Raw genomic sequence first — 27,576 nt, 5'->3', positions numbered from 1 at the left:
GGGACTAAGTGACAAAACCAAGGAATCACTGAATTGCCCAGGGCTTCAAAATGGGAAAGTACTGAAAAGGAAAACCCACCCACCAAAGGCAAATCTAAATGACTTGGGATGCTAAAGGCTTTTTATTTTTTATTAGAGACAGGGTCTCGCTCTGTTGCCCAAGCTAGAATGCAGTGGTGCAATCAGGTCTCACCATAAACTCAAAGAGGACTCCTATGACTGTAACTTCTAAGCTGATCAAGAACCCCAGGCATTTCTTCCAACTATTCCCCCACCATTATGGCCCCCTCTATTCTTTAAAACCTACTTCTCTTCAGATAATTCTTACTAATTTGTAGCAGGGACAGATTTCCATTTATTTCCAGGGATGATCTGGTTACTCTGAATCACACTGTATCCTGCCTGCCCTTTAACTATTTCCCATGAGAACTGGCTCCCTCAACAAGACTGGAAAGGCTGGGAATTCCCTGAGGATGGAACTTTCTTTCCTCCTTTTGGTGCCTAGCCTAGGGAAGCCACATTCAGTGAATGCCTGCTGACCTTCAAAGGTGTGTGTGTATGAGAGGCAGGGGAGAGAGCAAGAGAGAGAGAAAGAGAGACAGGGATGGAGGAAGGGAGAGTGAGAGAACTGGGACAGATGAGGTTGAGAATGGACACATTCTGCTCTCACAAACACAAACCAAGCTGATTGCTATCACTGAGGGAGAACTATCTGGATGGAAAAGGGGGTGAAGTGGGTGCAACAGTATATACCCTACAGCTCCCAGTCTACATCCACACTTACTTGAAACAGTAGTGGTAGCAGTCGTGGGGGTAGTCACTGTGGTCGAAGCAGCTACGGCAATGGTGGAAATAGCCGTGGCAGCAACCAGGGCTGCAGCAGAAGTGACAGGGGTGGGTGCAGTAGGGGGTGTGGGCGTGGTGGAGGCGGCAGTGGTGGTGGTGGTAGATGTGGTTGAGGTGGCAGTAGTGGTGGAGGAAGCACCGCTGCCAGAATTAGCCTGTGCTTCTGACACCTTGTTTTCTGGGAGAGCAATTGAGATGAGAGAAAGGAGTCTGAGGAGTTTCTCAGTTAAGAGAGAGCTCCGGCGGATGACTGGGTGTGACAACATGTTCATGAGCTGCCCCAGTGGAGAGGCCTCAAGGCTGTATGGAGAGGTTTCCCCCTCACTGCCAGCGCTCACTGGCACTGACTTCACGGAGTTCTTGCCTTTCCGGCTGACATTCATGTTGTCCAGTTTTACCAATAAGTCCCAGAAGTCTGTGCAAATGCCACTGCTGGAGGACTGTGAGGAGCATGGGCTACAGGCCTTACTGCCCCTTTCCCGATCACTCTCACAGTTTGTTTCTTTGGTCCGCTGCTGTGTGAAGTGGCTGGGAAATACCTGCCGGGAAAAGGAGGACAGGCTTGGTCTAGGACGTCTTCACAGAGGATGAGCCTTCCTGATAGGGAAAAGACAACTGGTTCCCAGACTTTCCTTCAGACAATTTTGGTAAATATTGGGGGATATGTCATATAAGAGTTTTATCCAACAGATAGTAAAGCAGCCTAGAGAAATGAATGAGGGCTTTGTAGCAATACAGACTCACGAGTAAACTTTTCCTGAGTTTTAGTCTCTGCACTTATAAAATGGAGAGGATAACTACACTTCCTTGCAAAGTTGTTGGAGATTAAACGACATGATGTATTGCACAGTGCCTGGCATAAGGCAGGCCTTTGATAGATGGCAGCAATGCTTATTATCGAAAGAACACTAAATTCTAGGTCCAGCTCCATCACTTTCTAATCATATGACAAAATGAATAAAATGTTCTGAATCCCAGGTTCTTCATCTGTAAAACAGGAATCATATAGCCCAGTTGTTTTGATGATTAAGACAATACATAAAAATGGAAAAGAATGAAAAAACCCCAGGAATATATAGGACAATCCCCCAGAAACAATACAGGGCTCAACACTTAAAATAAGAGCAAAAAGACACGCTAGCCTGCTTAGTGTTCAACTTTCACCCAGGCTCTTGCTGCCACCCTTCTTCCATCCCCAGGAGTTGGGTTCGAAACCCTCACCTTGGCCAGTTGAATGAGTGTGTCCAAAACGTGTCTGCAGACAACAGGAGCAGCTTGGGGGTGGATGTGGACGGTGGAGCCACCACTTGCATGCTTCTCTGTATGTTTACGCCCCCCTGAACGCTGGATCTGAAATATATTAGTCCTGCAGCCTAGGGCTGCATCCATGGATACTGAGAGCCAGGAAAGCTGGTTGGAGCTCTTCGACTCCATCTTGTGTAGCAGGTCCAGGGGACGGTTCTCATGGCTACTTGACCCACAGCTCTTGCTCGACTTTTTGCCCTTTTCCTCACTTGTAGTGAGTTTGGGTGTTTCAATGCATAGCTCACTCTCACTGCTGCGCTGCAAGATGGAGAGCAGACTGCGGATGACCCAGTGGCGGGTCTGGGCATGGTAGCAGAGATTTCTCAGTACTCGGTGTAGACGGCTAGTATTGAGCTTTGGCTCATCCACAAAAAGTAGGACCAGGAGACAAGAAAGGGCTTCGTGGTCCAGAAGGAGCCGTCCTCGGAGGCGGAGGAGAGTATCTACATTACTGCCAGAAGGCCTGGAAACAGAACATGGTGTTTGGGTAACACTTCAGTGGCTAGAGCTCTGGGATTAGGCATAAGAATGGGAGAGGGGAATGAGCTGGGTATCTCCAAGGAAGCTTGAGAAAGGAGGGTGTCCAGTCCAAGGGCTCTTCATAGTAACAGCTGCCCTCTTGGGTGTCTACTATGTACCATGCACTTTACAATGACTGTACATCATCCTTTCAGGGCTGCTGTACAGCTTAGAGAATCAACCCCCACCCCCACCAGCTTTATGATGAGATGGAGTCTCACTCTGTCACCCAGGCTGGAGTGCAGTGGCACGGTATCGGCTCACTGCAACCTCCACCCGCCGGGGTTCAAGTGATTCTCGTGCCTCAGCCTCCCGAGTAGCTGGGATTACTAGTGTGCGCCACCACACCCGACTACTTATTGTATTTTTGGTAGAGATCAGGTTTGCCATGTTGCCTAGGCTGGTCTTGAACACCTGGACTCAAGTGATCCACCTGCCTCAGCCTCCCAAAGTGCTGGGATTATAGGCGTGAGCCACAACACCTGGCCGAGAACCACCCATTTTTGAGATGATAAACAAGAGGCTCAAACAGGTTAAGTGACTTGCCCTACATCACACGGCGACTGAGAAGACAGCAGAGGTGTCATCCATAGACTGGTAAAATCTGACTGTACCTAAGTCTAGGAGACAAAGCTAGTTTCTGCCTTGCCTAGACCACCAGGAGTTTGTGGCCTTATAGGAACCAATCACTCTTTTCACATTTTGCCATGTCAGGCCCACTCTGTTTTAGCCTGGCTAACTCACTCCTCTATACTTCCCTAGCCTAGGTGTTATAAACTCAAGGCAGGTGTTAGTTGTTTTACTACTTGCATGGGAGACAAGTGGTGTTCCTTCTCGTTAAAACCATAGTTAGCACCTGCTGCCAGCCTGCTTTTGCGATTGTGGTCTTCAGTAGCAAGACTAACCAAAAGGTGTAGTTTTCTGAATGGGGAGTCCAAGGATCTGGCTCTCTCACTTATTCAAGGAAATGGCTCAGAGAGACCATCCTGCCTGCCTGTCAGGATTTTAGCTCCTCCACCTATAAAGCTAAGGGAGTTGGGCTAGTAGACTTGAGTGGTGATATAGTAAGGTAAAAACAGACAAAGGTACCTGTTATGGCTGCTGCCACCCCCCATCTGGAAGGTGCCACCTCTCTGCACAGCAAGGCGAGTATATTGGACCCCACGGTTGCCACTTAGGCGACTGGTGAAAGCTGGAAGGAAAAGAAAAAGAAAACTGAGATTGTGGAGAGGGTGTAAATTGGATACAGGTAATACAAAGGTAAGAAAATACAGCCTCATCTAGCTAAAGCTTTTGAGAGCCCTCCCACTTGCCTCCCTCTGTACCCGGGCTTCGGAGAATAGCAGAGAGTGCAGAGGTGCTACTGTGCCCAAACAGACGCTCATGCATGAGCTGTCGCTGCCGGGCTTCCTGCTCTCGTCTCAGGGCTTGAGCCTCAGCTGCAATGTCAGGTGGCATCACAGCTAACACGCTGTCCTCCATATCCTCTAGGACACTACGGCGCAGGTCTGAGGGCAGAGTCTGGATGAAGGTCACAGGGTCCATAGGGGTGTCTGAGCTGGCATTCTGTGCCAGTTCTCGTCGCTGCTGCTCAGCTCTCTGCTGTGCCAGTACCTATGGAGCAGAAGAAGTCAATGAGGGCATTTCTCCTGCCAGGCAGCCTGGCCCCACCACCTTCCCGCTCACATACTTCCTCCTGAATAGCTGGAGGCAGGGCAGCCAGAAACTCAGGGCTCACTTCAGTCACACCAGGATTCCCCACCACTGCAGGCGCTGAGCTATTTGTGGAGGGGGCAGTCCGGGTTGGTGGACGAATGCCTAGCTGGTTCTGTAGAACTTCCCGACGGATGTCATCAGGCAGGGCAGCCAGAAAAGAGGGGTCCACGCCTTCAGGGAGACTGATACCTGAGGGGAGATATAACATGTAAAGGGATTCATGCCTTATTAAATTTTTGAGATGGGGTCTTGGTCTGTTGCCCAGGCCGGAGTGTAGTGGTGCAACCCGTGACTCACTGCAGTGTTGAGCTCCTGGGCTCAAGTCTTCCTGCCTCAGCCTCTTGAGTAGCTGGGACTACAGGCATGCACCAAAATGCCTGGCTAATTTACATATATATTTTCGTAGAGACGGGGTCTCCCTGTGTTGCCCAGGCTGGTCTTAAACTCTTGGCTTCAAGTGATCCTCTGACCTCTGCTTCCCAAATTTTCAGGATTATAGGCATGAGCCACCGTGCCCAGCCTCTCATACCTCTATTGGTGCCTAATATGTACTTGGAGAAAATAAACCTATGTCACTGCTTGAGGGAAACCAGTGTGTATGTCTTCACTGCTTGCAAGACATGGGACACAGAGAAGGCCCACCCCACTTTCCCTGGGCTCAGAATAGCTTTTGTTATTTGCTAGACTGCATGCACTGTTACTTACCCTTTATAAATAACCTACCACGCAGATATCATCACCCCCTCGGTATCATTCATGATCACAGAAATTAAATAATGACCCTAGGTTGTAAAAGGTAGAAGTGGCAGAGTGGGGGAATTTGAGTGAGCCAAGATCAGTTTGACTCCTAAGGCTGGACCCATTTCATTATGCCACACCAGCACCCCCCTTATTGTCAGTCCTCCCACATACATGCCCTCCACCTGAATGGAACTGTTTGGCTGGTGGGCATTTCCATGCCAAGGGCCACTAGAAGCCAAAACAATCCCAGGATGACCTGGGCATACATGGAGCTCACCTGCAAGGGGATCTTCTTCTTCACTGCTTGTTGAAGGCAACGGCTCTTCTAGGATTCCTCGAGAATCTGCTCCAGAAATGGCCACGGCAGAATCTCTGGTGGAAGAGCTCTCAGAGGATGCAGGGGGGGAGCTGAGGGAAATCACGCTCAGGTTGTTGTATTATGTCTTCTCGTTTATAAAACAGTCCTACAATACCCCTTTCTCACAGAAACCAAGTTTATCTCCCCAGCATAACAAGCATGTCCATTAGTTGACAAGTATGAAATGTGCTTTGAAAGACCCTCCAATATATCCTACCCTTCTTTTGCCCACACATGCTTACCTGTCCTCAGGTGGCTGGGCAGATTCCCCTGACCCATCACTCCTGCCTTGCACTTCCGCCACAGCTGGTGGGGCATCCCCAGGAGTGGAGCTGCCTGCTCTGGGCTGCTCAGAACTGCCAGTTGCTGAAGCATCACCCACAGCCTCCTCTAGGGTACAGGAAGCCAGGCTGCTTGTATCCATAGGAGAGCCTTCCAGCTGACTGCTGACAGCCGTCAGTGCATCAGAATCCTCAGCTCTCTCTGGGGAAAGAGAAGCTAGGAAAAAGTCATAGGGAGAAGTTAGGCTTCTATCTGGAAAGGGGGCAAAATGACAGACAAAGTCTTTGACAGGGCTGCTTCCTTAGGGGCATTTCAGCTCAGACTTCTCACTTTTCCCTTGCTGTCTCCCTCTCAATCTCACTTTGAGTTTTTTTAAGATTCAGCTCAAGCCCTTTCTATCAATTCTTGAACATTTACTGTGTTCCAGGCATGCCTGTTGAAACATCTTCCCTAGGCAACCCAGGTAAGGGATTTTTTTTTTTTGGAGATGGGGTCTCGTTCTGTGGCCCAGCTGGAGTGCAGTGGCACAATCTTGCAACCTCCGTCTCACTGCAACCTCCGTCTCCCGGGTTCAAGCAATTCTCTGCATCTCCCCAGTAGCTGGGATTACAGGCACCTGCTACCACGCCCGGCTAATTTTTTAAGTTTTTAGTAGAGATGCGGTTTCACCATCTTGGCCAGGCTGATCTTGAACTCCTGACCTCATGATCCACCTGCCTCGGCCTCCCAAAGTGCTTGGATTACAGGTGTTAGCCACCGTGCCCAGCCTGGGTAAGGGATTTTTTTCACTTTGATTGACTGCAGGCACCACTTGCACGTGTATATCCTGTGGTTCTCTAAAGAAACAAGGTTTCAGTAGGGCATGGTGGCTCATGCCTGTAATCCCAGCACTCTGTGAGGCTGAGGCGTGTTGATCACCTGAGGTCAGGAGTTCCAGATCAGCCTGGCCAACATGGCAAAACTTCGTCTCTACTAAAAACACAAAAATCAACCGGGCATGGTGGCGTGCACCTGTAGTCCCAGTTACTTGGGAGGCTGAGGCAGGACAATCACTTGATCTCAGGTGGCGGAGGTTGCAGTGAGCCAAGACCACACACCACTGCACTCCAGCCTGGGTGACACAGCAAGACTCTTTCTCAAAAAATAAATAAATAAATAAAAATAAAGTAAAATAAAATAAAATAAACAAGGTTCCTTGAAAGAAAAAACTGACACCTTAAGGTCTCTCCAGAGAACTTCACAGGCAAGATGGTATAGAACAGGGATGGCAAGCAGGTATCAAATTACCCTGTTGAAATACTGCTGAGAAGACTTTTGAGGCCCCATTTCAAACCAGTGAGAAATAGTGTAATGAGATAAACAGTGTCTGCCAGGAGAATGGGAGAGCTCTAACTGTGGGGTGACATGCTTGCCATCCTGGAAACTGTGAAAGGAGAGTAAGTTTTAAAGTCAGACAGATCTGGATTTTAATTCCAGTTCAACCACTTATAGAGTGACTTGGGTTAATTATTTCATTTCTGAGTTTCAGTTTACTCATGTAAATAACACCATCGATTTTGGAGTCCCTCCCCCTCCCCCATAGAGATGAGGTCTCACTATGTTGCCCAGGCTGGTCTCAAACTCCTGAGAGCTCAAATGATCCCCCCCTGCCTCAGCCTCCCAAAGTGCTGGGATTATGAGCCACCATGCAAAGCTGGAGAGTTGTTTTTAAATAATAAGCCTGGGGTGATAGCCCAGGAACAGTAATTGCCTCAATGAACTGTTGGTATCATCACCAATATCGTTAGACATTGAACTATCACCAGTTCAGGACCTCAACTTCACTTAAGAAAGTGAATGTGCAAGATGAGATCTTATTATTTGAGAAGTTGAGCTCCGACTTTTTCTCTCAAGCAAGAGAGCAAAGAGAAGCTACAAAGACATCCTTTCTTCCCTCTTGTTCCATCCTTCCCAAATGTTGAAATTCTACTCACTTATAGTGGGAGCTGGGGATAACTCCATCTGCGTTGTTTCTGCTTCCCCACTTGGCCTTGTGGGACCCAATTCCTCTGGCTCTACAGGCATCAATAGCTGTGTAGAGCTGCCCCCTTCTCCAGCTGGGGACTGCAGCTCCTGAGGAACCTCTCCCAAAGCTGGTGGGGTTGGGAGTGTTGGTTGCTGTTGTGAGGACTGCAGAGTGCCAAGGGTCTCCTTGGACTCAGATGTAGCTGCATCAGTTGAAGATGGGGTTGTTGGGTAGCTGTCAGGCATAGGCGTCCCATCTTTCTCGGAAAGAACAACAATAGTGGTTAAGAGGCAATCAGCCAATGATAATGGAGGCCACCCCAATCAGCAAATGTGGCCTGACAAGTATCCCACCCAGCCAGTGATTACCCCCACAGTGAAAATGCTCCCCCCTAAAGATGTTCCCCCACAAAGGAACATCTCTGGTCTGGTATACTAAGGATGAAGGCTAAGGCACAGTGCTATCTCTGTCCCAAGAATGCAAGAACTGGAGCTCTGACTCTGTGGATCCTAAGAATAAAATCCTTTCTGTGCCCTCCAGGTGGAAGGGAGAAGATTTCAGGCCATATAGGGTGAGGCTAAATGTCTCTGTAGGTACACAGAAAATCTAACTACCAAAATCCGATTGATCCTCCCACTTCATCTGTTTGGAGCAAGAAATGGTGAGAATTTATTTCAAAACTCTTTTTGTTTTTTATTGGAGACAGGGTCTCACTGTTGCCCAGGCTGGAGTGTAGTGGCACAATCATGGCTCACTGCAGCCTTTACCTCCCGGGCTCAGGTGATCCTCCCACCTTAGTCTCCCAAGTAGCTGAGACTATAGGCATGTGCCACCACACCTGAATAATTTTTTGTATATTTAGTAGAGACAGGGTCTTGCCATGTTGCCCAGGCTGGTCTCAAACTCCTAAGCTCAAGCAATCCACCTGCCTTGGCCTCCCAAAGTGCTGGGATTACAGGCGTGAGCCACCGCGTCCAGCCTTTCAAAACCTTTTTTTTTTTTCTTCTGAGACAGTCTTGCTCTGTTGCCCAGGCTGGAGTGCAGTGGCGTGTTATCAGCTCACTGAAGCCTCCGCTTCCTGGGTTCAAGCAATTCTCCTGCTTCAGCCTCCTGAGTAGCTGGGACTACAGGCGAGTGTCACCACGTCCGGCTAATTTTTGTATTTTGAGTAGAGGCGAGGTTTCACAGTGTTGGCCAGGCTGGTCTCAAACTCCTGACCTCAGGTGATCCACCCGCCTTGGCCTCCCAAAAGTGCTGGGATTACAGGCATGAACCACTGCGCCCAGCCCAAAATTCTTAAAGTATGCTTTCCATTCCCTTGTGCACGTTCCTGTTCTACTACTAAGAAAATGCACTCATTACACAGTTGAAGAAAAGCAAAATGTTTGAGTTCATGCCCAAAGATAAAATAATTATATGCTCCAATTAATGAAAGACAAGTCACTTTATAATGACATCTGCCTCACCCTAAACACTATCTGTCCCCTTCCATGTCTCTTTTCTTCCAGTCCTAATTATCCAAGGATCATCTACAACTTTGTCTGATGGAGGCAACACTGCTAAGGCTAAGTGTGAATATGCCACACACCAGGGAAAGTAGTAAGTTGTATAGTTATCTTCTAATTGGGGCCTAATATCCCTACCCCACAACAATACAACTTACTACCTCACCCTGGCATGAGCACAATCCTCTAATAAGGGCAGCAGGCAAAAGGCCCTTTTACGTGGTGACAGACTCTTTTAAAGATCTTTTGCTAGATTAAGGGTACCAAGGCATCTACCCTACTTCACCGCTTTAAAAAATATTGTGCAGGCTTTAGTACAATGATTTTCCAACTCAAGTGCCAAAGGAGACAGGTGTAGGGAGGCAGAACAATGTTCTGAGGAAATATGGGTGAAGGAGACATATGATATCACATGACCCAATTGATAGAATCACAAAATGGCTACTGACCACTGTTAAGAAGATCAGAGGGAACAGGGAGCATATGGCAGTCATACCACTAAGCCCACAGAGCTACCTTCCTGAATAGCACACTATCCAAGACAATGTTCCTAGACTTTTAGATTCCATGGACCAATAAAATTTAATTAAAAAAAGAACAAAAAGTAGAGACTAATGTAGGGGTTGCCAACTTTTAGTTCAGTCATGTAAGAAAAAAACATCCAATCAACATCGTTTAATAAAAATATTTTGATACCACAGAATTAGGAATATAATCTCTAAATACAAAAAGAGTCTTTTAAAGGGAATAAATTCAGCTTTATGAAAAAGGCATTACAGCTCCAGCTCCTTGATTTTGTTCGTTTCCACAGAGGACTGGCATTTGAGAACCACTGTCATCATTCTCATGAAGTGCCACACCATGGTGGTCATCAAAGGACCAGCCACTTCAAAGATGTACATGAACATGCTGTTTCAGAGGACAGAGTTGCAGTCAGGAAATAAACAAGACACATGATCTCATTACCCATGTCAGAATGAAGTAGATAATAACCAGAACAAGAACCTGAACAGAGCCAGTCGGAGAAGAAGTGTACCACCGTGGGAAAGACAGTAGACTGTATAGTTATCTCCAAGATGGGGTATGACCCTAAAACTATACAATCTACTACCTCATCCCACAGAGCACCAGTGTCCATCTTCAGCCTATGTGGGCCAGCTACTCGGAACTATCAGGAGAAAGCAACCAATCAATTAGTAAGAAGGGAGAAAGGGAAGGAGAGTTACCTGAGAGATTCTGTTCGGTAGAGTCATTTGTCTTAGATGCAGTACACTGCAAAAAGAAGGGACAGACCAATGTGGAACTTTGCAAGCACCTAAGATAGAGGTCAACTGTAATAGTCACCATCCTCCACCCAGACCATCTAGGAGTTCAGTGATCTAATGGAGAATGCTTTGGCCATGTGACCAAAGGAAGGTGAACATTTCACTGTGCAAATATATGTCCAATTTCTCTATACATACTCAGGTTCAAGAATGGTTTCAGGGTGAGGGGGAAATAAACATGGAAGGAAAGGATAATAAAAACCCCCTTAGGAATGGGCACGATCATGATCACTCTAGCAAGAATTTCTTGGTTTCATCTATGTATCTTTCCCTTCATGGGGCTTATTTTTTATTTTGTCCACTCTAGCCTTTTCAGTCATATGCTAGGTTCACTTATTTTCCATCCTATATCATGTTTGAAACAATGTAACTGTGTATTAGGTAAAAAGTTCTATATAGATACTTGTTACATCAAGCTTGTTATTTTAACTGAACACTTCACTACCCTTATTTTTAATCTACCTGATTCCCTAACTGCTGAGTAGGGTATACTGAAGTCTTTCACTCTCAAGTCTTATTTCTTTGTATTTCTATCAGATTCTCCCCTTTTATATCAAGTGATACACTGTAATGTATCATTCTATCCTCATTTACTCAGACATTTAAAAGACCTCTGTCTGAAGTCCCAGAAGTTTCAGAAAAAAATAGGTAACTTCCTTCTAAATCAAAATTATATTAGTGATTTTATACATGTGAGCCCTAGAAAAAATGACATATGGTGACGGGGTTCAGAGTACAACATTTTCTCTGATCTGACACCTAGGCTGATCTTACTTAAATGATGGAATGGGGTCATCTTGGTAAGATTCCCCACACTGGCAGTCCACCAACAGAAACGGAAATGGGCAACCAAGAGCATGGACTTAGACAAGGTTATTCTCCTTGTCTCGATGCTGTCCTTGGCGGCAGAGACTACGCAGTGTGACTGTTAAGTGAGATGGCTCGTTTTTCTCAGTGAGACACTGGAGAAATCTCCCCTCTAGGTTTAAACTCTTTCCCCTACAAACCAGGTGAATGTATGATGAATTTGAAATAAAAAATTTCCCAGGTTCAACGTGAACGTTCTAGGATTCCTCAGTGATTCTTGGTGCTATGTGTATGCCAAAACCACATTACGGCAGACACAGTCAAAGATGAATCCTCCCAGCCCTTGGGAATCACCTGTGCACTCTGATCCCTGTTCTCCTTATCTTCTTTGCCTTTATCAGTTATCTTTGTTTCTTCCTCAGCCAGTTGTTTCCTGCGCTTCTCGCGCCTTTCTTCCAGCTCCTCATCCCTCAGGAATTCCAGGTGATTGACAATGGACACTTTAACCACTGTTCCAAAGAGGCAAAAATCAAAGGCTGCTCTGGTGGGGTCAGGGAGGAAGTCAAGAGCCAGAGCTTGTAGCCACAGAGAGCCAGGGAAACAACTCTCCACATGCTTGTCTTAGCCCTAGAAGGCTCACTGCTGCCCTGATAACCAAGCTGCCACGCACCTGAAACACAGTCGTGCATGCTCTCAGCATCGAGAACTTTGCATTCTTCTGTCCAGCGGGTCAGGGCTGTGGGGATGCTGGACAGGGTTCCTGTAGGGAGAACAAAGGGGAATGACATTCTTGGCCTTGTCAAGCATTAACTGATCCACCGATCCAAAAATTGTAGTATTTCCCTAAAAGGATCCAAGGTCTATCACAATGTTTAGCACATAACAAGTACCTAGAGACAATAAAGTTTTTGTTGCCCATGGCTAAGTCACTGAGTGGTTCTGGCTCCTATAAAATGGGGGTTTTCGATAAGGCAGACACTGTCTTGCTTTTCCTCAACAGGGAAAAAGTAGAATCTGACAAATTCTACCCTCCCTTTCACCACACAAACTTGCCTGCTTGGCTGGTAGCTGTGCTCTGATCATGGAAAAAGTCATCCAGCAGCTCATCATCAGAACGGGCGATGATGTGGACGTCATCGTTGCCTACCAGGAGGCGGGCCCGACCCCGGCTTTGTAGGGGAAGGCTGCTGCTCAGCTGAAGGATGTCAGCAGCAGCTGAGGGACCAAGCAACCTGTAGGGTAATGGTGGGTACCATGATCACTGTTAAGTCCAGAGGTGCCCTGCAATCTGTTACTGTGAGATCCTCTTCACGCATCCTCTATTAAATGCAGAACATTATAAACCTTACGATGTGCACACAAGTCTAAGTTATTTTTCTGAATACCACCCTGGTTTTGTACTTAAGTTGTATATTATTCCATAGTTTCTGGCACCAAGTGGGTGTCAATAAGCTCCCACGTGCCAGGCACTGCATCAGGTCACATTGCCTCCACTACACCCTCTCTGTTGTCTGTACACCAACCATTACAACACTTACATGCCTTTCTTTTACTTCTTAAGATTGTTTGTTTCACTACACTCTAAGCCGGAGGGCAGGGCTCTTGTCCCGTCTATATCTAAAGTGTTAAGTGCTTGGCAGGAGACACTTAATAATTGCTAAATACATGCACAGAACTATTGACATAATTTGGTATTCCCCAAAAGGCTGCACTCCCCAAAAGGTTGCACATGTGACCCACAAAGAAATGAAACAAATATTTTATTTGTGTGTGTGACAAGAACATTAAGTGATGGACTATTTCCCCCAAGGTTAAGACAACGCTGAAGCACAGTGAAAATTCTTACAAGAGCTCCGATGAATCCAACAGATCTCTGTAACTCACCTCTGGAGTATAAGAGGAGGGTTGGGCTGGCGATTCCCAGGGTAGTGAACATGAATGGTGTGGCCAGTATTGGCTGTCAGCTGCCTTAGGGTCCTCTGACTGCGCCCGATGCCCTGGGTGAGACGAGTTGTTGAAGAGCCACTGCCCAGTGTCAGAGAACTGTGGTCTGCATGGCGCACCATCAGTGGATGGGTGGTAGGGATATTTCCTGGGGATGGGGGGATGTCTGCTGCAAGGACAATATGTAAAAGGGTCAGTGTCAAAAAGAAATTTCTTCCATGTTTGTTCAAGCAGAATCATGTCTCCTGGGCCTTACTTCCTCACACGGAAACCTGAGCTTTGTCCTTTCTCCCTCATTCCCACAACTCATCTACAATCACTGACACTACCATAGCTTATGCCATCATCTCTCACTTAGATACTGCAACAGCCTCCTAAATAGTACCTTCTCCCAATCCATTTTCCACACTACAGTCACAGTGATGCTTCTAGGCCCCTCAGATACATGCTGCTCCCTCCACCTTGAAGACTCCTCTCCCGCTTCTTTACCTGCTCTTCTGTTCTTGGCCTAAGATGTCACTTTCTCTGTGAAGCCTGACTTCTACAGATTGGGTTAGATAACTCTTTACCTCTGTGCTCTCTTACCATACTGCAATGTAATGCCTGCTTAGCTATAATTCCTAACAGACCACTCCTATGAGGAACGAGGACTGTTTTTTTCTTTACTGCTGTATCCCTAGTACCTAGGATACAGTAGGCACTCCTCAAATATTGTTCAATTTGCTGAATGGACAGAGGCTCAACTCTAAGGGAAACTGATGAAAATCACAAAAATGCAAAGAGAATCATAGACGTTATCTTGAAAGTTATCTAATCCAACCCATTTTTTTTCTCAAACTTTTCATTTACAGGTGACAAACTGAGGCTCAAAGAGGTAAGAGATTAATTGGCCAAGATAACAGACCAGAATAGTTCAGTGTTTTCTGCTACATCATGCTTGTGATTTAAGTTGTCAAGACCTGCCCTATCAAGACAGCTTGATTCTAAGAACTTGATTCTAACTTGACGCTAAAAGGGAACTTTGACGCTGATGGGGGAGGAAGAGATTCACTCGTTCTCCCGAAAAGATGCATCCTGGATGAATAGAGTGAGTATGTTCAAATCTGCTCCCTAATGCCAAGCTCAAAGGTGACCATTCAAATCCTCAAGATCTTGTGTTATGGACATAAGGATTATTGATTGCCCTGCCACTGTGGTGCGCACATGGGTGCCTGATGCAGTCAGCCTTGGTCTCATTTTTTTTTTAATCAAGCAAATCATCAAGTTGTCCAGGCTCTAAAATGGCTGCCTATTTACTGAGGTGAAAGGAACAAAAGCAGCCTCTCACTATTCCTTCTCCTAAGTATACACTAATGAGACAGATGGATTCAGATATCCCTTGCCCCAGGAAGTCAGCATAGGAAAAGAAGTGCTGTCTGTATCAGATCGGTTTGGTCCACTGCTTGGTTTACCCTAGAGAAGGGTATAAGAATCAAGAGAGAAAACCCAGCTGAGCCCCTGTATCTTACTAGCACTGGAGAACATGTTGTCAAACTCAATGATGAGATCATCCTCCCGGTCAAAGCGCTCAAATCGGACCAAGGGAGAAGCGTTCATATCAGGATAATCCTCATCCAATTCCATCTCAGAGCCATCGTCGTCATCGTCTTCATCTCCCTCTTCACCTTCATCATCCTCCTTAAGGGAAAATAGGAGATGGAGAATTGCTGGAGGTAAGGGTTTTCTGAAGCCTGGTGCCATGGCCACATGTGCACATGAGGGAGGGAGACGTTGAGGCTAGCAACCCAGACTGTTGGTTTTCTGCAGCTCTATGTTCCCATGGAAGAGGTCATCTGAACCAACCCAAACGCAGTCCCCCCTCACCTGATCATCTTCCTCATCTTCCTCCTCCTCCTCCTCTTCATCCTGACTATCATCCTCATCCTCGTTACTGCCACTGCTGTCCTCTTCCTGAGTGTGCTCCTCCTCATCCTCAGGGTCCAGGATATTCATGGAATCTAAAACAAAGGGAGCACATTGGAGGACTAAACTGAGTAGCTAGAAAACAGGCTACTGTGCAGGCCAGCAGGCTGAGTGGGAAGGTGATGGGATATCTGACTCTATGAGAGGAAGAACCAGATCTGGGGTGATGTACAGACTTACTGAGCCAGACCCGATTTCCTGAGAGTGCCAATCAATGCATCAACACACTGAGCAGGGTGGCTGAATGTGGAGGCTGGCTAGAGGGTGGTGCTTGAGGAGCCATGGTCTAGGACTTGGCCAAGTCTGCTGATGCCCCCTTGCCTTTTCAGCCCTACTTTGCTACTGACTATATCCTGTTGGCAAGAGGGAACCTGCAGCGATGATAGCAGGCGGGTGAGAAGAAAGCGAACCAAGTAAGAAGTGACAAACTTTGGGCAAGCAGTAGTAACATGTTATTTGAAAAACTGGCTGAGGATAAAGTGGATGGTGTATGTCAGCGCATGCAGACAGATGCTTCCTTATTCTGCACATGTGGGCAGCTGCCTCCAGGAAAACCCTAGTGTAGTGTCTGTCAGACGTGCAGGGCAAGAAGGGAGGCCTTTCTGGCCTCGGCACTCTCACCTTCTCGGTTGGCCTGCAAGGTGGAAGCTTGGCTGAGGTTGGAAGGAGCTTCATCCATCAGCACGTCCTCTTGTGATTCATCCTCTCCACTTCTGCTCACTGAAGGTTACAGAGCAGAGCCTTCACTGAACAACAGAGGACTTCCCTTTCCAGACTGGGTGCGTCTAAAGTAGCTATGTACACCTAGCAGATATCCATTTTTTTTGGATGAGGGATAAGACCTGGATTGTCTGCTGTCAGACAGCTAGGTGAGCTTGGCCAGTCACTTTACCTGTCAGAGTCTCAGTTTCCTCATCTGTAAAACGGGATGATTACATCTGCCCTGCCAATCCCACTAATTGTGAAACCACAGAGGATACTGGGTGTGAAAAAGCTTTGTAACACTTAAGAATACATGTCTACTTCCATTTATCCTTTGATTTCCTTGATCAACAAAGTAAAAACAAGTAACACATACACCCTCAGAGCCAGGTGACAGTAGGGTACCTTTGCCATTTTCCCTCTGAGATTTATAAAGGGCCACCCTCAGGGAATGATCATTCTTTTTACACTACTGAGACTCAGGGGCAGAAAGCCCCTGGACTTCATTGAAGAACTGAAAGGAAGTGCTTTCTCACCCTACAGCCTCCTCTAGGCCTCCATGAATAAACACTCTTTTGATGTGCTTGATGTAACATCTGTATCAATGGCCACTCCCACCACCTCCCCCACACAGGCAACACTTCAGACTGCCACAGGCCTGTAGATGTCTTGTGAATTTCTCATCTGTAAGACCGTCAACATCAAGACAAGCAGCGATCTAGGTTGGCTATGAGCCCTTAGGCAGAGCTGAGCAAGCAGATGATGAGAAAAAGGGTCCTCCCAAGAGAGACTGAGGCAAAGGAAGAGGCTATACTCAGTTCTGGGGCTCTCACCTATAATTGTACTGTTCCCAGATCCGCCATCCCTCTCAAGCAACTCATCTATCAGGTCCTCCAGCTCATTCTCAACCTGGAGAGAAATAGAACATATATATGGATGCACACAAGTCTATCATTGTGCTAGCACTGAAACCCTAAAAAAGGCCAGCAAAGGAGCATACATTTCTAGGATAACATGTGACAGAGGATGTTACATGAAACCACACATTTGGTGCTAATTAGCACAGAAACTACCACGTGCTGCCAATCCACAATCAGACTGTCCTTCAAATGGGTCCATCCCAGTTATCTGATACTGGGTTGTCTTTATACTGTCCAGGAAGACATAATAGATCTCTTTAAAGCCAGCAGCTTAGGACCACAGGCCCAATTTCTTACCCAATGCTACCAGCTCCAGAAAGTACAATGCTTTCCTTTAGGGTCTTTAGAAGACTGCTGTTTTAATGCTCCAGCAAGAGCTGGTGCTATAGGTAGAAGGTGGTGTTAAGGAGCTTCCATTAATAACCAGAGCCAAAGTAAATCAAAGACCCTGGGCCCAACGGTCTCAGGCCAGCTTTCTACTTCAACATTTCACCTGTGCCTGTTTTCTGGTTGGGATCTTCATCATTTCATAGTACATGGCATCCTGACCCTGCCCCCACCCCTCTTTTAATACAATACAAACACATTTACTGAGCATCTACTAAGCATATCACCACCCATGCTCCTCTGCAAAGCAGCCAGCATTGAGGCAAGGATCTAAAGTACTCACCCACCCACACCACCTGGCAAGGGTTTGATTCAGCGCCGCAACAGGGAAATGCTGGGTGATCTGCCTCCCTACCTGCATCTCTTGTGAACTGAGCACCTCAGGCTGCCCAGCAATCACCACTGAGTCGGTTTCAGCCTCCCCATCCATGATATCCCCATCTGCCACCTCTGTCTGAGTGACATCATGATCCTCCTCCTGCACTTCTGCTTCCCCAGGCTCGCCTGAAACAATCAACCAACCAGCAAAATAATCAAAGAGTGCCTATGTGCTGGGCACCACGAGGCAAGCGCAAAGACAATAAGGTCCCTTCCTTGGGCAAGTTTACAAGTTCTCAGAGAATAAACGAATGGGTGACAAAGGAAAAGACAAGGCTACGTGTGAGGATAGCCAAACAAGGCTGCATTTTGAAGGAATTCTTTGTGGGGCAGATTCCCACGCCACTATGACAGATCTCTGGAAGGCCAGCAAGTTCCCAGGGAAACACCACCAAGCCAGAACAGTTTTGTGATCCCAGGCCCATGAAACAACTACTCCCACCCCTCCAGCTCTCCAGTCCATTGGCTCTGATTCCCTACCTGGGTCCTGCTGGTTGCTATTGGAATCTTGAGAGGCTCCTTGGGCATCCTGCTCAGACTTGTTCTTGCTAGAAGCACTCTTACTGCCAAAAAGGCTACTGGGCTGGTTCACAATCCGGGAAAGTGTTTCCAAAGGCTTCAGAGCAGCATTGACTGTGTTGGCCATGTTGGGACTGAGATAAGGGAAGGTAAAGAGATGGACTGAGCACAGAAATACTAGGTATCTATCTTCTAAGTGACACTAAGCTTCTTACAATGGAATCTACTAAGAGAAAAGGGGCATAAGGTCATACAGCTAACATTCTACTTTTGTTTAGAAAAAAAAAATCTGACTTAAATGTCTTTAAGGGACCCACCCTAAAAGCAAGAGTTAAATCAATGCCGTATTTCATGGGGCCATGGAAAGCACATAAGTAAAAAATTCTTGACTGGAAGTCAGAATGTATTCTGGATGACCACATGCAAGCAAGGCACTTCTCAGACGTATTCAGGATTTTTTTTTTTTTTTTTTTAAACTATCAGCATTTAGTCCCCAAACCCTAAGAGCTCAAAGGAAGGAACATGATAAAAGTTCTTTCTTTCTTTTATTTTGGAGACAGGGTCTCACTGTGTCACCCAGGCTGGAGTGCAGTGGCATGATCTCGGCTCACTGCAACCTCCACCTCCCAGGCTCAAGTGATCCTCCCACCTCAGGTTCCCAAGTTGCTGGACTACAGGCGTGAGCCACCATGACCATCTAATTTTTCTATTTTTTTGTAGAGATGGGGTTTCGCCATGTTGCTCATGCTGGTCTCAAACTCATGAGCTCAGGCAACCTGCCCTCCTCGCCCAGCTGATAACAGCTGGAAGTTCTGTGAATTTCAAATTACACTCTGTAGGGCTTCCTAGAGTTAAATAAAAGCACAACGGGCTGCAGTTGAAGGTGTGGTGTGATTTCTAAGTGTAATAAGGTGTGTGAGACCAACTAGGTGTCCACTAAAACAAGAGCAGCTCTGCTTTTATCTGCTTTATGTGTGCATCTATGTGTGAGCCTATGTATGTATATATGTGTGAGTGTGTATGTGTGTATACCCACTAGTACCAAGATAGCAGTCTCTGATACCATATCACACTAAAAGTAACCAAGACTCATCAGAACAAGTGATCCCAGGAATAGGGCAAGGAAGGTATATTGTGCCAAAAAGCTTTCAAAAATTAATGGGACAGCTGGGTGTGATGGCTCACACCTGTAATCCCAGCACTGTGGGAGGCTGAGATGGGAGGATTGCTTGAGCCGAGTCTGAGCAACATAGTGACACCGTTTCTATTAAGAGGAAAAACAACAACAAAAATGGGGAGAAAAAATTAATGGGATCATTACCACAGGCCCAGTGAGTATCAAAAAGAATAATGATAGTAATGGAATTATTCATTGCAAAGTGGAAATCTAACAGAAACCACCCTCCCACCTTAGCCTCCCAAGTAGCTGGGACTACAGGCATACACGCCCAGCTAATTATTGTATTTTTTGCAGAGACAGGGTCCCACTATGTTGCCCAGGTTAGCCTCGAACTCCTAGGTTCAAGTGTCCAACAGCCTCAGCTGTGATCAAATTAGGCATCACAAGTAATGGGACCAAGTAGTATTTACCTGTCTCCTGAAGTGATGTGAGAAGGGCAAATATAACCCATGTAGTATTTTTGCCAAAAGTGTTTAACCTGACCCTAACCATTAAGAGAGCAATTACACCAATGTAGACTGTGAGATGTTCTAAGACATCAAGCCTGGATTCATCAAAACAGGAAAATGTCATAGAAAAGAAAAATGTGACAGCCAAATGCAACATGTGATAACTCACTGAAGCCTGGGTCAAAACACTCTCCCTCCCAGAGTACAAAGACATAATTGAAATAACTGGAAGTATGTCAATATAAAATTATATAAATTTAGTATTATTATATTATTGGTAAATTTCTTGGATATGACAATGGAACTGTAGCCATACAAGGAAATGTCTGTTCTTAGGAGACAGATGATCAAGTACTCAGAGGTAAAGATTTATACTGTTTGCAACTAATTTCAAATGATTCAGCTCCTGAAAGGACAGAAAGGGAAGAAATAAAGCAAAATGTTCGGCAGTGGTTAATCTAGGTAGACACACGGTGTTCATTACAGTACTGTGAGTTTGAGATTTATAAATGTTTCAAAAAATTGATACGTTTGTAGCAAAACGACAATTTAGTCATCTTGAAGGGGTCATATACGTCAAAGGTATAATAATTTGAGCATGAAAAAGTGACTGCAATGATCCAAATAAATTCAATCACCAGTTTAAAAACAAAACAAACAAAAAAAAACAATGAAAAGTTGAGTCCATAATAGACTTAAAAAACAGAAAGCCAGGAAAAAACCTACATTTGAATCTCAAATGTAAATAGAAAAAAATTAAGAAATTAAGTTTTTATACTGCCTAATAGAACTTGTATTTTAGCACAACCAGACATTCCCTTTGGGGCTAACACAGAAAAATGCCAGTTAATAATGTATTCGAAATGAGAAATTAGAAAGCTGTTATTCATAAGCCTCAAATAATTGACCCAGGCAAGAATTATCAACTGATGTCAAGGCTATTATTTAGGTATATGATTGACAGTGCAGACATCTGTAAAGTGCCAAAATAACAACAGAGATGACTTTCTATTAAGAATAAAAAGTGCAATTACCATGGGAGATGTGTCTCCCACAATACAATATGAGCTATACATTACCTAGGCTACACATTTCAGCCCAAAATGTTTAAACTGCTTCAATAAGCCTCTAAAGCCTCTAGATCTAACTAGAAGTTTACAGAAAATAACAGGAAGTAAAGGATCAAGTTTAACTACACTGCAAGGAAGCAACTGCACCAAATTTAGAAGGCAAAAACATGGTCGCTTCAACAAGCTAGAATCATGAAAAACAAAAACAAAATAATGATTGAAATAATTTAAAAAAAAATTTGTATTAGAATAAGAGAGATTCAGAAGACATAGCCAGATGTAAAACAAGTCCTTAATTGGATTCTGGTTTGGAGAAAAATGCTTAATTATGGATTTGGGCATTAGGTAGGATGAAATTTATTTTCATAGCAAGGAAGTGATCGGTAACTGAAAATAAAAACGAAAATGCCCCAAATTTCCCCCAACACAATAGCATGTATCATATAATATCATTTTAGTAAAAAATACATTATTTATGCATGCAAAGAAAAATACTGAATAATAAACCAATAAGGTCATTATGGTATCTGGGTGGTAGGAATACTTCTTATTTTTACTCATCTGTATTTCTTATAATATACATATAATCTAATAAGTGGTTATTTTTAATTAAAATGGGGGAAACTTGAAAAAAAAATCACTAATAGTTCAACTCTTGAGTTTATAGCAAGTAAGAATCAAGGCTTTAAGAAAGACAAGTGCTAAAAGCCACAATAAGAAAGACTTAGGTCTCCCACTTGTACCCAAAGTTTTCGCACCACACCAGCTACCTCCACATCCTTCACATAGTGAGGCTGAAGAGAAGGAAAGCCTGGGGCTGGGGCATGATTTTACCTGGACAAATCTAAGCTGTGAGGTACTCTAGCCAGGTCATTAACCAGTCCCTTCTTCAGGAAGAGCCGAATGATGTTGTTCATGCCATTGTGCTGGGTCTTCGCTGTGGCACTGCTGTAGAAGCTGGAGGTGGAGGGGCAGGACTCCATGATAGTACTGATGATACACATTACTGCCTGAAGCCTGGGAGAGAAGTTTGACATCTCTATCATATGAATATAGCCATTTCTCAGGCCAAGTCTTTACAAAATAGCCTCAGATAACCCTCCTGTAACTTCTGTGCTTCCTTCTGGAAATAACATCTAAACAAACAGGTGAAAACACACTCCCTAGGTGATAGCATTCATTTTCTCTTTTTTAGACAGGGTCTCACTCTGTAGCCCAGGGTGGAGTACAGTGGTGAAATCTTGGCTCACTGCAACCTCCGACTCCTGGGCTGAAGTGACACTTCCACCTCAGCCTCCCAAGTAGCTGGGACTACGGGCAGGTGCCACTATGCCCAGCTAATTTTTTGTAGAGATGGGGTTTCGCCATGTTGCCCAGGCTGGTCTTCAACTCCTACTCCTGGGCTCAAGCAATCCACCAGCCTCGGCCTCCCAAAGTGCTGGGATTACAGACATGAGCCACCGTGCTCAGCCCCCATTTTAAATAAAATTTAAAATATAAGATCAAATAACCTGCTCAACTTCCTTGAAGACCCTAAAAATACACTTAACATTTCCCTTTGTTTTCTCTATGTTTACCCATTTACTCTAATGGTAATCAGTGCTCTGGGTATTTTCAAGCACCAGAACTATTTGAGCGGACCAGAGTGTATGATGCCAGTATGACAAGAAGTTTTGTTCAAATGCAAAACCACCCATGGACTAAGAAAAGAGTAAGGGGATGTTCTTGGCTATTAGCCCTGGATCAGGTACGAATCTTACCTGGCATGCTTCTCTGTACTCTCAGCCATAGCCAGTGCCCGTCCCAGGGCTGCTTTTACTTCATTCACTAGGGCCACCTGGGCATCTGTGCCACTCCCTGCTGCAGCCAGGCTTGCGAGGAACAGGCGGGCCAGGGCAGGGGTGTCCTTGTCTTCTGCATTCTGGGTATGTGGGAGCAGGTGGTCCAGGACAAAAGCTAGCACACTGCAGTCCTGAAAAGTCATGAATCATGACATTTACTTACAAGCACAATTATGCCATATCATTTGCACAGGACCAAAGATACACACACATATAGTATTTCCTTAAGTCACCCAATGAGTGATTATGATGTCCACTTTATAGATGAAGAAGCCAAGGCTCAAAGATACAAGCAAGTAAGGAGCAAATCCGGATTTCAGAAAACTTCCAAACGCCACCCATTTCCCACTACACAGCTTATACACTGTTATGTAGATGTCATGTATTTTTAAAACCATTTTTTAAAAACTTTATTTTTATTATAATGTTTTTAAGGAGATGAGGTCTCACTAGATTGCCCAGGCCAGAGTACAGTGGCTATTCATAGGCATGATCATCTCACACCACAGCCTCAAACTCCTGGGCGTTTCTACTCACACCTCAGCCTCCCAAGTAGCTGAGACTACAGGTATGTGCTATTGCACCTATCTTAAAATATTTTTACATGTGTTATTTAATAGAACTACTTACAGCAAATCTATAAATAGGTAAGTATTTTCTCATCTGATAAGCAGTAATCTGAAGCCTCCTAAAAAAGTGGCTTGCACAAAAGAATTTAGTCAAGGGCTGAGGATTCAAACCTTGATTCCTAATTAAGTGGTATAAACCCTTCAGTGTTCAATTAAATTGAAATTATTTACTGACACAATGTGCCCAGGACCCTGTGCTACAATAGAAGCGGGTAAGAGCTGAGCAAGAGACAGCAAAGTCACAGAAACTAATATGCAAAAATATTTAATGCAAGGTTATTTAAAATAACGAAAAAGGCTCAATAGAGGAAGGAAATTAAGTCAGACTCTTCTTTTTTCTCTAACTATAATTCCTGCCTAGACAATTCCGTATCTTAGAAACAAATTCTGTTGTCATTCAAGCAAATTTTGGATGAAAATACACTGAATATTTTGGAACTAGATAGGTGACAGTTGCACAACACTGTGAATGTACTAAATGCCACTCAACAGTACACTTTAAAATGTTTGATTTGTAACTTTCACCTCAATAAAGAAAATGCATTGAATAATTCAAGTCTGGGAAACTGAATAAAGTGACCTTGTTAAAACAAAACAATTAGAAATAACCATTAATTTCCCAGTGTTGAATACATACAAAGTTAAAACTGTTTTCTGAATAACCACATAGAAAGGACTTAGCTTTAGAATCACAGCCCTAGCTTCCAATTTTAGCTCTGCTACTCTGTAGTATGGTCCCAGGCAAGTTACTCTCCTCTATTAAAGAGATCAGTATCAACAACCTTGCAGTGTGAAGGTGAGGATTAACAAAGTATTTATAAAGCACTTACCAGTACCCAGTACTGGTAGGTCACTGGACACATATTAGGCAGATACTTAATAAATTTGTAATTAAATGTCTTAATCCACAAGTAATGCTATTATACATTATGAATACAACTGGCATAAATGAGTTAAAGCTTTGGAATGAAGCCTGGCTAGGTGTGATGGCTCATGCCTGTAATCCTAGCACTTTGGGAGGCTGAGGCAGGAGGATGACTTGAGGCCAGAAGTTTGAGACCAGCCCGTGCAATATAGCAAGATCTCAAAAAATAAAATTAGCTGGGCGTGGTAGCATGTACCTATAGGTCCCAGCTACTTGAGAGGCTAAGGTGGGAGGATCACTTGAGCCTAGGAGTTCAACGTTGCAGTGAGCTATGATTGTGCATTCTAGCCTGGGAGACAAAGTGAGACTCTCTTAAAAAAAAGGAAGCCTGGCCGGGCGCGGTGTCTCAAGCTCATAATCCCAGCACTTTGGGAGGCAGAGACGGGCGGATCATGAGGTCAGGAGATCGAGACCACCCTGGCTAACACAGTGAAACCCCGTCTCAACTAAAAATACAAAAAATTAGCCGGGTGCAGTGGTGCGCACCTGTAGTCCCAGTTACTTGGGAGGCTGAGGCAGGAGAATGGCGTGAACCCGGGAGGCAGAGCTTGCAGTGAGCCAAGATCACCCCACTGCAGTCCAGCCTGAGCAACAGAGCAAGGCTCTGTCTCAAAAAAAAAAAAAAAAAAAGAAGCCTATTTATGTATTTACAGGACTTATGTCCAGAATACATTAAAAAATTCAATAAGAAAATAGAATAAAAGAGTTGAACAGACATTTCCCAAAAGAGAATAAACAAATGGCCAATTAAGACATGAAAAAAATGGTCAACAGGGAAATGCAAATTTTAACTATAATACAATACCACTACAAACCCACTAAAATTGGTAAAATGAAAAAACACCAACTGTTGATCTCCCATATGCTGCTGGTAATAATATAAACTGACCTGGCAACTCCGGAAAACTTTTGGCATTAGCAGAACAACTATCATACTCTAGAGCTCAGCAATTCTTACTCTTAAGCATATACTACCTAACAGAAATTGGGTAGTTCACCAACTTAGACATATTCATAGGAATGCTCATAGCAGCACTATTTGTGATAGCTCCAAAGGGAAAATTACCTAAATATTTATTAGCAGTAGAATGGGTAAAAGATGTATTTGTTTTGGTACATGGTACATTTCACAGTGGAATTTTACACAGATGAAAATAAACTTCACCTGCACGCAAAATGAATCTTGCGAGTATGTTAAGCAAAAGAATCCAGGCAAAAAAAAAAAAAAAAGTACATTCTATGCGATTCCATTTATATGAACTACAAAACCAAGTTATGGCACTAGAACTCAAGAGAATGGTTGAGTGAAGGTGAAATGGTTGGGAGGAAATGCACTAAAGAACAAAGAGGGCAGCTTCTGGGGAGCTTGTAATGCCTTATTTAACTTGGCCAGTGGTTACCTAGGAAAAATAGACTATTTTAAAGATTTGTGTATTTTCCTATGTATATTAAACTTGGATTAAAGTAAGAATAGCTTTAAAAATGGCAGTTGCTTTCAAAGACTGCAACACTAGTGCCCCTACTCACTCTCAGACCCTTTTGCCACTTACTAACTATAAAATTACAATGTGATCCACAAAACAAGACACCCTTATGGGAAAAAATATCTGGGCACCCATTTTACACATGTGGGAACATGATATAGTTTCTCAAAGTGGCCCACTCAACTTAAAAAAATCTAACCTGAGGATAATCCCGCATCAGGACACTTCATTCTTTTTCACAGCTCTACTAATGAACATTTAGGCTTTTCCTATATTTTTATTACCAATACCGCTACCACATCTGGTGTCTTTGCACATGTGTGAGTACATCTGGAAGATAAACACCTACATTCTTATTTATAAGGTTTATTCAACTGTCCTTTAGACACTTTTACTTAGATGCCCCACAGATACCTCTCAAAACTCCACATTTTCTCTTCAAACCTTCCCCTCCCCTTCTATTTTCTTGTTAGATGCCAACCCATAAAAGCAATAAAAAAAACCCCACAAATCAAGAAACATCCTTGAGTTTTTCCTTCTTCATCTTCCAAACCCATTTCTTGTCAATTTGTACCTTAAAAATGTTTCTTCAACTCACTCATTTTCCTCCAACTTCACCAAGATCATACATTACTAGATTACTCAATCAGATTCCTAACTGGTCTCTCTGACTGCAGTCTTCCCTCTTCAATCTCCACAATGCAGAACAAGGGACTTTCAATAGAACAAATCTCATTAACTCTCTCAGTGAACCTGATGAAAAAAGGCCTAGCTCTTTGAAGTTTCTTTTGCCACAGAGTTTCACTCTTGTCACCCAGGCAGGAGTGCGACGGTGCAACCTTGGCTCACTGCAATCTCTGCGCCTCCTGGGTTCAAGTGATTCCCCTACCTCAGCCTCCCGAATGATTGGAATTACAGGCGCCCGCCACCATGCCTGGCTAATTTTTTTTTGTATTTTGAGTAGAGACGGGGTTTTGCCATGTTGGCCAGGCTGGTCTCGAACTCCTGACCTCAGGTGATCCGCCTGCTTCAGCCTCCCAAAGTGCTGGGATTACAGGTGTGAGCCACCGCACCCGGCCTTGCATGTCTTAAGATGCCTCTTCTCACTCATTACTTGGGTTAGCACTTAGCATGCACAGCTTCCCAGCAGTGTCTGACACAGGCGGTACCCAAATGATGGAAGTACAGTATAACATCTTAAGTAGAAGTTGGAAATATTACCTCTTTGATCAGTTCAGACTGGCCCACAGTGTAGCTGTAGTTGGCAATCAGGGTAGCAATACCAACATAGGACCTCACCAACTCTGCCAGAAGACGAAGGATAGTGGAGGTAGGCATTAAAGGTTTGCTGCCCTTGCCTTTCTGTTTGCCTTCCTCAGAGGCCCGGTCCCCTTCTTTATCTTTCTTCCCATCTCGAGACTCCTCTGGAGTTGAAGCTGTTGAGAAAAGTCAAACACCAGTTCAATTCCACACTGGAACACTGGCAAAATCAATTCTTAGATGGAAAGAATGCTATTTCTCCTCCTCTTTAAGCTACTTGTACAAACTGAATGCTCTTGTGACACTGCAGTGGAAGAGCAGAGAACCAGGATAACTCAGGTCTCAGACGTACGTGGTTACAGTACAACAGGGATGCTTTGCCCAACTATTTGTGCATCTCCCTCCATTTCTCTCCTTTTACATACTCCAGAAATACTCCACTAACAGTTCTTCAAACACGTCTTACTCCCTTATTTCTTTCTTCCCTTATGTCTGCCTGGCACACTTTTATCTAGTT

At 44.6% G+C, this 27,576-nt stretch overlaps 1 protein-coding gene across 1 annotated transcript in view; it reads right to left on the bottom strand.

Annotated features, from left to right (window-relative positions):
• HUWE1 (HECT, UBA and WWE domain containing 1, E3 ubiquitin protein ligase) overlaps positions 1-27,576 on the bottom strand; it is a 152,855-nt gene that overhangs the window by 13,866 nt on the left and 111,413 nt on the right. Inside the window, exons 47-68 of the mRNA XM_011991999.1 lie at positions 27,021-27,235; positions 22,681-22,892; positions 21,755-21,937; positions 18,183-18,355; positions 17,680-17,828; positions 16,851-16,926; positions 15,937-16,035; positions 15,217-15,350; positions 14,862-15,030; positions 13,294-13,522; positions 12,463-12,641; positions 12,080-12,169; positions 11,764-11,918; positions 10,504-10,549; positions 7,741-8,028; positions 5,728-5,983; positions 5,405-5,535; positions 4,361-4,575; positions 3,996-4,284; positions 3,760-3,862; positions 2,068-2,614; positions 785-1,385 (exon numbers count right to left, since the gene is read on the bottom strand). Of these exons, the coding sequence (XP_011847389.1) occupies positions 785-1,385; positions 2,068-2,614; positions 3,760-3,862; positions 3,996-4,284; positions 4,361-4,575; positions 5,405-5,535; positions 5,728-5,983; positions 7,741-8,028; positions 10,504-10,549; positions 11,764-11,918; positions 12,080-12,169; positions 12,463-12,641; positions 13,294-13,522; positions 14,862-15,030; positions 15,217-15,350; positions 15,937-16,035; positions 16,851-16,926; positions 17,680-17,828; positions 18,183-18,355; positions 21,755-21,937; positions 22,681-22,892; positions 27,021-27,235 (4,539 nt within the window). The remainder of the gene's footprint in view (positions 1-784; positions 1,386-2,067; positions 2,615-3,759; positions 3,863-3,995; positions 4,285-4,360; positions 4,576-5,404; positions 5,536-5,727; positions 5,984-7,740; positions 8,029-10,503; positions 10,550-11,763; positions 11,919-12,079; positions 12,170-12,462; positions 12,642-13,293; positions 13,523-14,861; positions 15,031-15,216; positions 15,351-15,936; positions 16,036-16,850; positions 16,927-17,679; positions 17,829-18,182; positions 18,356-21,754; positions 21,938-22,680; positions 22,893-27,020; positions 27,236-27,576) is intronic.

This window comes from Mandrillus leucophaeus, unplaced genomic scaffold (assembly GCF_000951045.1).
Source record: "Mandrillus leucophaeus isolate KB7577 unplaced genomic scaffold, Mleu.le_1.0 Scaffold400, whole genome shotgun sequence".
Taxonomy (NCBI): domain Eukaryota; kingdom Metazoa; phylum Chordata; class Mammalia; order Primates; family Cercopithecidae; genus Mandrillus; species Mandrillus leucophaeus.
Note: the sequence above shows the minus strand (reverse complement) of the source record. Positions and strands in the feature narration are given on the sequence as shown.